This window comes from Musa acuminata, chromosome BXJ3-6, assembly GCF_036884655.1.
Source record: "Musa acuminata AAA Group cultivar baxijiao chromosome BXJ3-6, Cavendish_Baxijiao_AAA, whole genome shotgun sequence".
Lineage (NCBI taxonomy): Eukaryota > Viridiplantae > Streptophyta > Magnoliopsida > Zingiberales > Musaceae > Musa > Musa acuminata.
Window position 1 is genome coordinate 20,022,855 of NC_088354.1, and position 12,279 is coordinate 20,035,133.

The 12,279-nt window shown below is 34.4% G+C and overlaps 1 protein-coding gene across 1 annotated transcript; it reads left to right on the forward strand.

Annotated features, from left to right (window-relative positions):
* The first annotated feature begins 8,459 nt into the window (after nt 1–8,459).
* On the forward strand, nt 8,460–12,036 carry LOC135641403 (endoglucanase 8-like). The gene is made up of 8 exons (XM_065156761.1): nt 8,460–8,767; nt 9,578–9,790; nt 9,908–10,108; nt 10,274–10,351; nt 10,488–10,637; nt 10,882–10,987; nt 11,395–11,558; nt 11,710–12,036. Exons 1-8 carry the CDS (start codon nt 8,555–8,557, stop codon nt 12,034–12,036), a joined length of 1,452 nt encoding a protein of 483 aa, XP_065012833.1. The 5' UTR covers nt 8,460–8,554.
* The last annotated feature ends 243 nt before the right edge of the window (nt 12,037–12,279 follow it).

The following is a 12,279-nucleotide window of genomic DNA, read 5'->3' on the forward strand; positions in this document are numbered from 1 at the left end:
ATCACACATAAAGGAACTAACAAAGTTAAAGATTCAAAAAATAATTTTTTAATACATAATTTTGAGCTTTTTCGAATGAAGCCGCGAAACCATTGTTGACATGTACACCCATTTTACAGATGTCGTCAATGGTTTAAAAGCTCTTGGCAAATGTATTTCTGATTTTGAACTTGTAAACAAGATTTTGTGTTCTCTTAATAAGAGTTAGAATTCAAAAATAACGGCTATTCAAGAATCAAAAAACTTGAACAAATTTCCAATCGAAGAACTAATAGGGTCCTTGATGGACCTATGAATTGATGGACCTATGAAATGACATACAATGCATATAAAGAACTTAAGAACCACCTTCCAAAGAACAGGAAGGATTTTGAATTTAGAATATTTGAAGACCACTCGAGCATAAGCTCAAGTGATGGTGAACATGAACTACTCACTAAGATATTTAAAAAGTTCATGAAACAAGAATTAAAGAACAAGAACTAAAAGAATGCAACTACTTGCTTTGAATGCAAGAAGAAGAACACAAAGTGGGATGAATCGAGCTCTTTCGAAGACGAGGAGAAAATCAACAAAAGCGATGTGGTAAACTACACCTTAACGGCTTTTGACAATGAGGTAATCGAAACCCCCTTAATTTATTTCAAAATTACATGATGCTTTTCATGATGCATTTTATTTTTTATTTAGTTTAGAAAAAATATTTTTTGAAAATTACATAATGTAATGAAAATGTAAAAAATTAGGAATCATGCTTATCATGCTAGTAATTTTGAAAATAATCATAAAAATTACATATAATAAAGGAACAAAAAATTAGACTTAAATCATGCTAGATGTTTTTTTTTTATGATAAAGTGATAATATGTATCTTGATGATCTTCGTATTTAATTGAAAATACTTTACGAAATCATGCTTGATGAAAAAATGTAATGATGATTTGATATCATGCTTAATGATGATGCATGGATTTTGTATCGAAAACTAAGCTTTAAAAGTTAGATTCACCTAAAAAGAAAAATGCATATTTTATGATAAACAAACAAAATGATTCTAATTGAAAATATGAAATCATGCTTGATGAAATAATGTAATTTGAGATCATGCTTAATAAATTTAAATTTCAAAATTATGCATGATAATTTTTAAGTAATTTATGGTTTATTGATCTTGATGATTTTTGTGATTATCGAACTTTGCGATCTTTTGAAAGTTCTTTTTTGACGTTAATGAATGATGCATGGATTTAGCATAAAAGAAAAGAACATACATATATGAAATCAATCAATAAGTTGAAACAAAAAAAGAAGTATTTTTTGAAAATTTCTTTTTCTCTATCTTATCAATTTTTTACCAAGAGATTGATAAAGTTGTTTGTGTCTTTTTGAATCTCTTGAAAGTAATGTTGAGATTTTGATGATTTTGTTGATTTGAATTTGAATGAGCTTTATCTTGATTTCTTGCAATTATAATTTGAATTCTCTATTGAATGAATCAAGATTGTTTTCTATTTAAAAGGAGATTTGTCGGAATGGTTCATGGTCTTTTAGTATTCACGATCTTGATAATTATGTATTTGAAACTTTATGTAAATCAAGATTGTTAATCATGATTCTCTCGTTTTATCAAAGAGAATATTTTTTTAAATGAATCGTAAGTTGTTTTCTCTTGATTTTTCGATACCCACAATTTGAGAAAATGTACCTTGATGCTTGGAACATTTTATGCATAAATTGATTTTTTTTTATTCAATACTCTTTTGTAATTATAATTTGTTTATCGCATGATATGATTGAATCACTATTATAAAAGAAAAAAGAAAATTGTTAGCTTGCACATTGCAAAAGAGAGCAAAAATATATGCTGGCTTGAATGATAAAACATGAGATTGTCTATAGTGCAAATTTATTGTTCTCATGATGTGTAGATTGAAATAATGATTGGAATATTAATGTAATTATAAATGATGATTTGGTATTATGCATGCAATACTTTAACTTATGATAATGATGCATGCAATGATGAAATATTCATGATAAAATAATTGTTTTGACATTCATGACTTGAATTTTCATCTATGCTATTTTCCTTTGTTATGATTTGAAAATTGTTGTAAAGGAAAAAAGAGATACAAAATTATATTCTTCCCTTCTTTTTGACAATGACAAAGGGGGAGAAAGAGTTACTAATGTGCACATCTCAAAGAGAAAGATGCTAGCTTGCACAATTCAAGAATGAAGCAAAATTTTGCTAGCTTGCACTTTGCAAAGGAAGCAAAAATGGCACTTCCCAAAAGAGAAGAAAGAGCTTGCTATGTTGAACATTACTAGCTTGCCTATCTTAAGAAACAAAAATTACAAAAGCACTATCTTGCCTATCCCAAGAAACAAAACTTACAACTTGCATATTGCAATAGGAAGCAAGAATCGCTAGCTTGCACATTTCAACAAGAAGCTATCTTGCATTTGCTTTCAAAATTTTGCTAGCCTATATGATGTAGAACATGTTATCTTACTACCTTGCATATCTACAACTTTGTAGCTTGAATGTTCTAAATATGATGTAACACTTGCTAAATTTTCTAGCTTCAAATTGTATGATGATAAAACTTGATATTATGTTTATTATACAATGATTTAAATTTAAATATTCCAAACACATGAATAGTTGAACTTCTCATTTTTGTTGATGATAAAGGGGGAGAAGTATGTTGATATCATGCACGATTTTATCATGACATGTTTGCTTGGATTTTTGAATCCAAGAGTTATATGGCATATTGATAGGGGGAGTTTGTTTAAACTCCGGGAGTTAAGGTTAACTTCGTCGTCGATTGGTTGTCATCATCAAAAAGGGGGAGATTGTTAAATCTCAAATTTTGATGATGAAACTAATTAATAAGTGTTTATGTTTTAATCTGTGGTTTGAGTGATGCAAGATGCTTCGATTAGGATAAAACAATTAAAGCAGGAAGAATCATGTTGTACCGGAAGAAAACATGTCAGAAGATTGGACGTCGAACCGGAGGATCGGTCAATGTATCGATAGAAGGCTTTGGGTCATGGATTCGGGCATCGGGCTAAGAAGAGCGGATATTGCACTAAGGATATCGGAGTTGCGGAGTCAATTAGCCGATTGGGCAATAGGCCACAAGAGAGGATGATGCGTCGAAGAATCGGACGAAGCGTCGAGGGACCAATGACATGTCGGACAACATGATTAATGCTTAGTATTAATTGTCTAGATCGAAGTATGTTTTACATGTGTAGGATTAACTACGATAGCAAGGCATGAAGCAAAATGAAGTCCCAGAGTCAAGGACGCGACTTCGTTAGGAGTTCGAGAGTTCATCGGAAGTCCAAACGTTCGTAGGAAGTTCTATCGGAACCAACCGAGAAGTCTCGGAGCTTATCAGAGAAGCTCGTCGGAACTCGCCAAGAAGATTGTCGTGAAGTCCAGGAGTTTGCCAGGAGTCCACCGGAACACTACCGAGAGATCGTCGGAGGTTTTCCGGAAGATTATCGGAAGCTCGCCAGAAGAATAGACTTACAGACTTGTTTAGCTCAGATTATATCTTAGATTTCGTAGTTAACATATAATTGGGTTTAGATTTAGGCCAACCCAATCAGGGGCCAGCTAGGCCCATGTAAGGATTATGTTAGGCCCAATAAAAGGCCCAAACAGTACCCCAAGAAGTCTCACTGTCATGGCACAGACTTCGAGACTGTGTCATGCGGTGGTACCGCCAGTTTGGGCGATGGTATCGCCGAAGACAGTGTCAGTGTCAAACAGACACTAAGCAGTGGTACTGCCCAGTGTAGGCCATGGTATCGCCCATGCCCGGGGAACCCAGGATAGGAAAGTTTTAGACTCCAAGTTTGAATCAACTTAAAGCCTATAAATACCCCTCTCATCCCTAGTTAAAACACAAGCACAACGAGTTTAAAAGGGGAAAAACACTATAGAAAACTCTTGTGAGAATCCTCCTTAAGTTTTATGTGTTAGAAAAGTTTGAGAGAGGAGTGAGTGCTTGTAAAGGTTGACTCCTAAACCTGTGAAAAGGAGTAGAGGGGTGTAAGAAGGAGGTTAATCTTCGCCTATTAAAGGAAGATCGATAGTGGATGCTGGTGGCCTCGACGGAAGAGGAATCGATGGAGTGGATATAGGTCATGATGACCGAATCACTATGAAACTACCGTGTTCTCTAGTTTGCATTTTATTCTTACTATTGCCTTACTACAAACCTCCTTAAGTGCTTACTGCCTTCAATTCATTATGTACACTTTCAAGTTAAGTTTCTGAAATCGGTTTTAAATCAAAAACGATTTTTATCGTATGAAAGATTTTTCGAAACCGATATTTTTATCCGCTGCACTAATTCACCCCCCTCTTAGTGCCAACCTCTTGATCCTAACAAAGAGGAATCGGGAGTGGACGTAGGTCACGACGACTGAACTACTATAAATCTAGTGTACTCGGTTTGCATTTATGTTTTGCTTTTCATTCTTATATTACAAACCAATTTACTTGCTTACTACTCTCACTACGCTTACGAACTTGCTCTCAATTTAAATTCTTTCCGATACGATTTCATCAAACGAAGTTTTTAAACCATCATTTTTATGAAAGTACTAATTCACTCCCCCTCTTAGTATTAATTTCTGCCATAACAAGTTCAAGCAACATGAGAGATTTGAGATACTAGCACATAACAAGAAAGGTATTTTCCTTTATCTAAAGAATCCATAAGAATTAATATGAATCAATACAACTTAGTTGACCCTATACTAGAGTCAGAGTCATTGACAATTTAAAGCAACATAGCATATCAAAGTTTGATTACCCAACAACAATGGTGAAGAGCAATTTGGAGTCAAGAGGTACGTTGTAATTGGAGCAAAAGATTAAAGATTTAGTAAAGGAAAAGAGATATAACATATATAAATGCTTCAACAAGAATGTCGAATGAATATATGGGAGAGAATGTCATGGACAAAGTTGTAAACATGATATTCGATATAATGCTCGTATATGCCTATATCTTTTAGTTTTGTTTATGCTTTACCCAGCTTGTAAAGGGCTTGTAGTAAGCTTGGCAGCCCTATTTTGATTGGCTTTTATGGCCATTTCAAGCTTATAAATATAAGTTGTATATAATTGTCTTGTAAAGGTAAAGCTACCCAAAAATAAGCAATCTAGGCAACCATTTTAAGGGTTTTCTAACTCCGTATAGTAGTGTGGATTGTTAGCAAATAAAGCACTCAGGAGCTACCTAAGTGGCACAAGGCTAGATGGGCTTTTGCGGTAGTGTCTAAGGCTAGTTCACTACCTTATTCCATATCAGTTTTATGTGGGCATTTATAGGGACTTTTGATTGTGGGAGATTATCTTGAACCATTTGTCGCATAACTGTTTAGAGCTTGCAAAGTTTATATTATAATTTATATTATCTATTAGGTATTTACTGAATTGACTACCTATAGATCTCGAGTTAAATATTTTCTTTAACCCGTCTTCTCTTTTGTAGGTTTTTAAGGGACCATAAGATATTTTGGGGATGCAGACCCTTTATGGATAGATATGCAAAAGTACTATATAACTTAGGCAAAACCAACTAAGTCTATCATAGAGTAGCAATTTGATTATGATTTCTATATTTTAGAAATCAAAACTACCTATTTGAACCGTTGATTCAGCAATTTTTCTCTAAAAAGAAGTATTCAATCAATAGGTTGTTGACTAGCCGTTATACTTAGATTGAGCCCAACGGTATGCACCTAACCCAAGAATTGGTAGAAGGGAAAATGACTAGTTTGCCCCTCCTAACAAACATAAACGATTATATTCAAGGGTATTTTGGCTCTTTTATAATTTAAAATTAAAATAAAAAAAGATATATTTGCCCCTTCCAATAGCCACATTACAACTAGTTTTGAGGGTATTTAAAGCTACATTAAAACAGCCACATTATAATTTAAAGCTCTCTTCTTGATCCTATACTTCTTAATCCTATGACAAGTGGAAGCCAGAGTTCACAAGGAGACATTTGAAAATTTGATCATGGCATCACACGAAAGCCAACACATCAACATCGATATTGATATAAAAAAAACTAATACGATGATCAAATTGAAGTCAAATATCTTCGAGGTGTACTTTAAAAAGGCTTGCAACGTCGATAGCTCTTTCTATGTTATATGTAATTATTATGACCAAATTTTTAATTTCAAAAGAGGACGATATGAAAATTCTGAAAGTATATTGAGAAAAACCATTCAACACAAGTCAGTACGAAGAGGAATCAAACATAAAGTTTTGGGCACCTTACTTCTCTCACTTTTTATTTTTTTATTAAAAAATAATGAAGCATTAGTTACATTAATTACTGTTGAATATTTATCTTTTAGTTTCAATAAAAAAATTAAATTTGTTTATTATTGTCGATAGTCCTTAAATCCTATTGCACAATGAGTTTATCATACCACTCTTATTCACATTTACATAAATTTTATAAAAAAATTATAGAAATTTTTTTTTGGACAATCATGTTTCTATTTATACTGATATTTAGAGTGATCACTAAAAAATACACTCTTACATAGGAGTCACTTGTCATTAGATAGACAATGATTAAGCCATGCAAAATTATATTTTGCTTTTAGAGTTTTCGATAAACAATATGCAATCGATAATATTTATATAATGATAAAAATAATTTTAGAAGAATAATATTATCAAATAAAAATAATTTGATAATGCATTACTAATGCTGCTTTTATTCTGAAAGTACAAGAAGCTTGTCAATATGCTTTTAGTAATACCTTTTTTTTTATATTAGATGTGTTTCTTATATTTTGAATTTATGTGTACAAGATAGACCTAGTTCTGTTGAAAATTTTTTTTCTCTTATTAAGTAAAATATTTTATTCTTATAGTGTCATCCACAAGTAATGAAAGGATGGGCTAAATGGTAAAAGGCCCAAAAGATTTCCTTAAGGATATTATGAAATTCTACATATGAATTATTTAAAGAATCTTTTGAATATAAAATTTATTGTGTACTTTTATTACAAATAATGTTAGATAAGTTTGTTGACATCCATAGCGTTGGAATGTGCGAAAGAATTCTAAAAATTTTAAAAGTTTTTAATAATGCGGCATATATTTTGTCTAGTATTTATTATCCTATTGCACATATTTTTTTAATTGTTTTTATTAATATTGTTAGTACATTAGAATAATATAAAAATAATAATGATTTAAATATAACAATAATGACTATGAAATTAAAACAAATATATTATTTTTTAAAAATTTCATCGATTTATTTAGTTGAATGTGTTTTTGATCATCCTATTCAATTAGGTGGCTTAGGTGATTATTTATCTATTTATTATGAAAGTTTAGGAGTAGATGTTTATATTGGTGAAATATTAAAAATTAATCAAACTTATATGTCCATTATAGTGCTAACTAGAATAGAGAATATGATATCTCCGAAACTTTTGTATTTAGTGGGGTAGTAAAATCTTTAAGTTAGAAAAATTATTAGTATAAAGATAAAATACAAGGAGATCCTTAGGCTCGATTTGATATGTATCTAACAACTTTTTTTGAGTTTAGTACAATATAGACTTTTCCATTTTAGATTGATGGTAATGCTATATACAATAGCATTTCTAATATTAGTGAAGGCTGCGAGGCAAATACTAGTGACTCCAATATTGATGATGGCTGTCCAATAAGCTTTAGATCCTAGATGGACCTAAATGGAACATGACCCTTGAATTAGTAGAAGCTTAAGCTTGCATCAATGGTTAGATAAAGGCAACAAAACGGAACCAAGAGATCAATATTAAATATTAAAATGTCGGACATACTAAATATTTATAATTTTACTTAAATGTATACTAAGTTTTTTTTTGTTATGTCATTACACATTTACACTCATTAAGTCATTACGGATGTATATCAATTTTTAAAAAATTTAAAAATAAAATTATAAAATTTTTATATTATAAATTATTTTAAAAAATATTAAAAATTATCAATTCAAATTGAAAACGAAACCGGCCGAACCAGAATCGCAATCGGAACCGACAATTTCGATTCCGGTTTCGGTTCCAAGACTAGCCATTGTTGGTGCAGTTTCGGTTTCTGGTTTGCCAAATCAGAACTGATGGTTCCGGAACCGTGGTGAGGCATAAGTGAGAGGGTATAAAATGGTTTTATGTTTCTAAAGCAAACACAAAATCATGTCGTGGCCTACAACAACATGAAGTCTATCTTCGGCAAATCCAAACAATAACTACTCCTTTTTGTTGGCTCTACCTTTCGTTTCTTCACCTGCATTCCCGTAATACCGGTTTCCTATCCACACCACACATACAAAACCATGCAACTGATCCCATAAAAGGAAAACATTTCGAAGCGTCAGAACTTACCCCAAGCATGTCACCTTAGTTTTATAGCTGCAGAGAACCCACAACCATTCCCTATCATTGTCTCGTCTTCCTCAATTTTCTTCTTTCATCTTACTATTTTATTGGACAAATGAGATCGTCTAATGCAGTCCTTGTTGTGGCATGCTTGGTCCTCATCTCCAATTATGCCTTTGTCATGGCTGCCGGAGGTGAATACAACTACAAGGATGCGCTTACCAAGTCGATATTATTCCTCGAGGCACAAAGGTCCGGCAAGCTCCCACCCAACTCTAGGATTCTATGGAGGGATGACTCTGCGCTCGATGATGGAAACCTCGCCAATGTTGGTTTTGTGATTCCTTTTTGTTTTGGTTACATGTTCTTTGGACATAACATCAATTTTGTGTCGATACAAATATTGCAAAGATTTAATAAGTTTGGTTTTTCTATGGGTTTGTCAACTCAAGATTTATTACCGAAATTTATGTATACATGAAAAGCCTTTTATTGTTATTATTATTTTAACTCTTCGTGAAGGGGATTGTAAGGTTGTCGATAACTTGCTTGCGAAATATATAATTCAAATGTTCTGTTTCTTCTGAATTCATCACTTAACAAAATGTCTGGTTTGCTTGCGTTTACAGGTTATTTTTAATTTTTCTTGTGTACGTACGTTGGGAGTACATTACTATTCTCTACACAAGAAGCCCCTCTTGAATAATTGCAAGATAATCAAAGTGGAATTACTTCTGATGAAAGAAAATTTTACTTTTATTTACTTTCTTTAGTTGCAAAATTTCCTGATCTAAAAGCCATTCTTGCTTTTCCTCCAATATAACGTCCGTCTTATTGCAGCAATCCGCTGGCTCACCATTTATTAAGCAAGCGAGAGAAATCTGCATATATGAGTGAGAGTTGATAGGAACTCCTGAGGTCAATTTTGCCTGTTTATATTCAGTCAATCCAACGGCAAATGGTATATCTATGAACATGTATGCTTAATAACGTAATTGTGTGTGTGTGTGTGTGTGTGTGTCAAAGATTTATTGGAAGTAGTCCAACAAACAGTTTTTGGATTTTTATAAATCTCATGGGATACACTGAACTGCACCAAAGCTCATTATGCTCATCTTCTCCTCTGTTATGAGCGCAGGTGGACTTAGTGGGAGGGTATTATGACGCAGGAGACAACGTGAAATATGGGCTACCTATGGCCTTCACCATCACCACTCTAGCGTGGACGGCACTTGCTTATGAGTCGGAGCTATCAGCTACAGGGGAGCTGGAGAACGTATACGCTGCTATCAGCTGGGGAACAGATTATTTCCTCAAAGCCAGTGCAAAGAAGAATCGTTTGTGGGTTCAGGTAATAATTGTCACAGTGCAGTACCAAATTCCTTATTAGTTATCAACTGATACGCTTCATACTTATTTCTTTGCGTGTCGTGGATGGTTTTATATATCTTTTCGTATACACGTACAGGTGGGAGATCCGGTGGCTGATCATCAGTGTTGGATGCGGCCTGAGAACATGAAGACCCCAAGAACACTTTACAAGATTGATGAACACACGCCGGGTACGGAGATTGCGGCGGAGACAGCCGCTGCCATGGCTGCCTCTTCCATTGTTTTCAGAAACCATAACCGCACTTACTCCAGGCAGCTCCTCAATAAAGCAAAACTGGTGCGAGTTTCCCGTCTTTGTTGGATAATAATAGCATATGGAGGACCCTTTTGATTAAAATATGATTCACTTAATTACACTACAGGCACTCGTGTTGACTGATGCATATCAGGTTTAAGTGTGCACTAACTCTTCTGCTTTCTTTTTTCTAAATCTTCGAAGCAGCTCTACGAGTTTGCTAGAAATCACAAGGGAACTTTTGATGGAGAATGCCCATTCTACTGCTCTTATTCTGGCTACAACGTAAACTTCTTTCCCTTTGTTTATCTCAGCTTCGGCATAGTTACGATATGATAACAGGAGATTAATTATAGCGAAACAATAACACAACAACAAGTAAAGAGTTAGGTGGGCTTAATGTGTGATTCTGATGGTGCAGGATGAATTATTATGGGCTGCTTCATGGCTCTACATCGCCACCAAGAAGATTAAATATCAAAAACACATCACACAGGAGGGCATATCCGCAAGCGTCGCTGAGTTCAGTTGGGACCTAAAATATGCTGGCGCTGAAATCCTTTTGTCAGGGGTAGAAATCTCAAACTCTCCTTGCGTTTGATGACTTTTACCTAATCCATGGACCGTCGTCTCTGTAGAGAAATAAATCTGCAATAGTAAAACACGAACATCATCACTATAGGAACATACAAACATCCCAAAATAAAAAGATTAGTTGTACAAAATACATCCGTCTAAATGAATTTATAATTAGCCTAATTATATTTCATACATCGCCTTTATTCTTCTTCTTCTTATTATTATTCTGGGTATAGGTACATCTAACCGAGGGTGGACTTCACAATTTCAAGAGACAGGCTGACAATTTTGTCTGTGCGGTGCTACCTGATACTCCATTTCACCAAGTGTATATATCTCCAGGTTTGTGCAACAACCGATTTAATTTACAGAAGAATTAATGGAAGTCAATAAGAAGAATACACCAAAATTCCATCAACTTACAAGATAAACGGTTCAAGTTTTGAGATACAGAAGTTGGTGGATGACAATTTTAAGCACCAATATTCTATTATATCTCAAAACAATAAAAATATCACGCGGAAGCTTGCTTCTTTCGTAAAATAATAATAAACCTATGCATATGATGCATGTATCTGCCTTTATATATATATATATATATATATATATATATATATATATATATATATATATATATATATATATATATATATATATATATATATATATATATATATATATATATATATATATATATATATGGTAAGAAACTGCTCTCTTCTTGATCATGTTTTCCCCAATGCATGCAGGGGGATTAGTTCATCTCCGCGATGGAGCCAATACACAGTATGTAACTGGCACTGCATTTTTGTTCGGTATCTACAGTGACATTCTTATCAAGAACCACCAAACAGTCTCGTGTGGCAACCAAGTGATCCAACCTTCTCGTCTAACGGAATTTGCTAAGCAACAGGTCACCTTACTATTACACTTTTTTGCATTTGGTCTTGTCTTCTACTGCAATTATTTCGAGAAACAATGGAGGACTTTGTCTTGATCGATGCACAAAAGATGGATCGTATTAACCCTGAAATATCACCTGCTGCTTTCCAATGGATGCGCAGATGGACTATGTCTTAGGCAGCAACCCAAGGGGCAGGTCATATATGGTAGGCTTTGGTGCCAACTCACCGACGCAAGTCCACCACCGTGGTTCGTCGGTGCCGGTGATGTCGTCCGACAAGACCGTCAGCTGCTCCATGAGCTTCGTGAACTGGTACAACAAGAACCAGCCCAACCCCAACGTGTTGACCGGAGCCATTGTTGGTGGGCCTGATCGCTACGACAACTTCGATGACCAGAGATGGGACTCATCCAAGCTGGAGCCCACCACTTACATTAATTCCCTTGCCATTGGCCCACTCGCCAAGCTCGCCATCCATGGCTCTTGACCCCTCTCTCTCTCTCTCTCTCTCTCTCTCTCTCTCTCTCTGTGTGCAGCAATCATGGAAGGGTATCAGGATTCTATAATGAGAGCAATGAATGTGGTGGAGCTCTCTCTCTCTCTCTCTCTTTCTCTCTCTCTCTCTCTCTCTCTCTGTGCAGCAATCATGGAAGGAAGGGTATCAGGATTCTGTAATGAGAGCAATGAATGTGGTGGAGCTCTCCTTCCCCTCCGAGCTTAGGCATATCAG

Coding starts and splice junctions, on each gene's coding strand:
- LOC135641403 (XM_065156761.1), top strand. CDS start 8,555: ATGAGATCGTCTAATGCAGTCCTTGTTGTGGCATGCTTGGTCCTCATC. Junction 10,638..10,881: donor CTGAAATCCTTTTGTCAGGG/GTAGAAATCTCA, acceptor TTCTGGGTATAG/GTACATCTAACCGAGGGTGG. Junction 11,559..11,709: donor CGGAATTTGCTAAGCAACAG/GTCACCTTACTA, acceptor ATGGATGCGCAG/ATGGACTATGTCTTAGGCAG.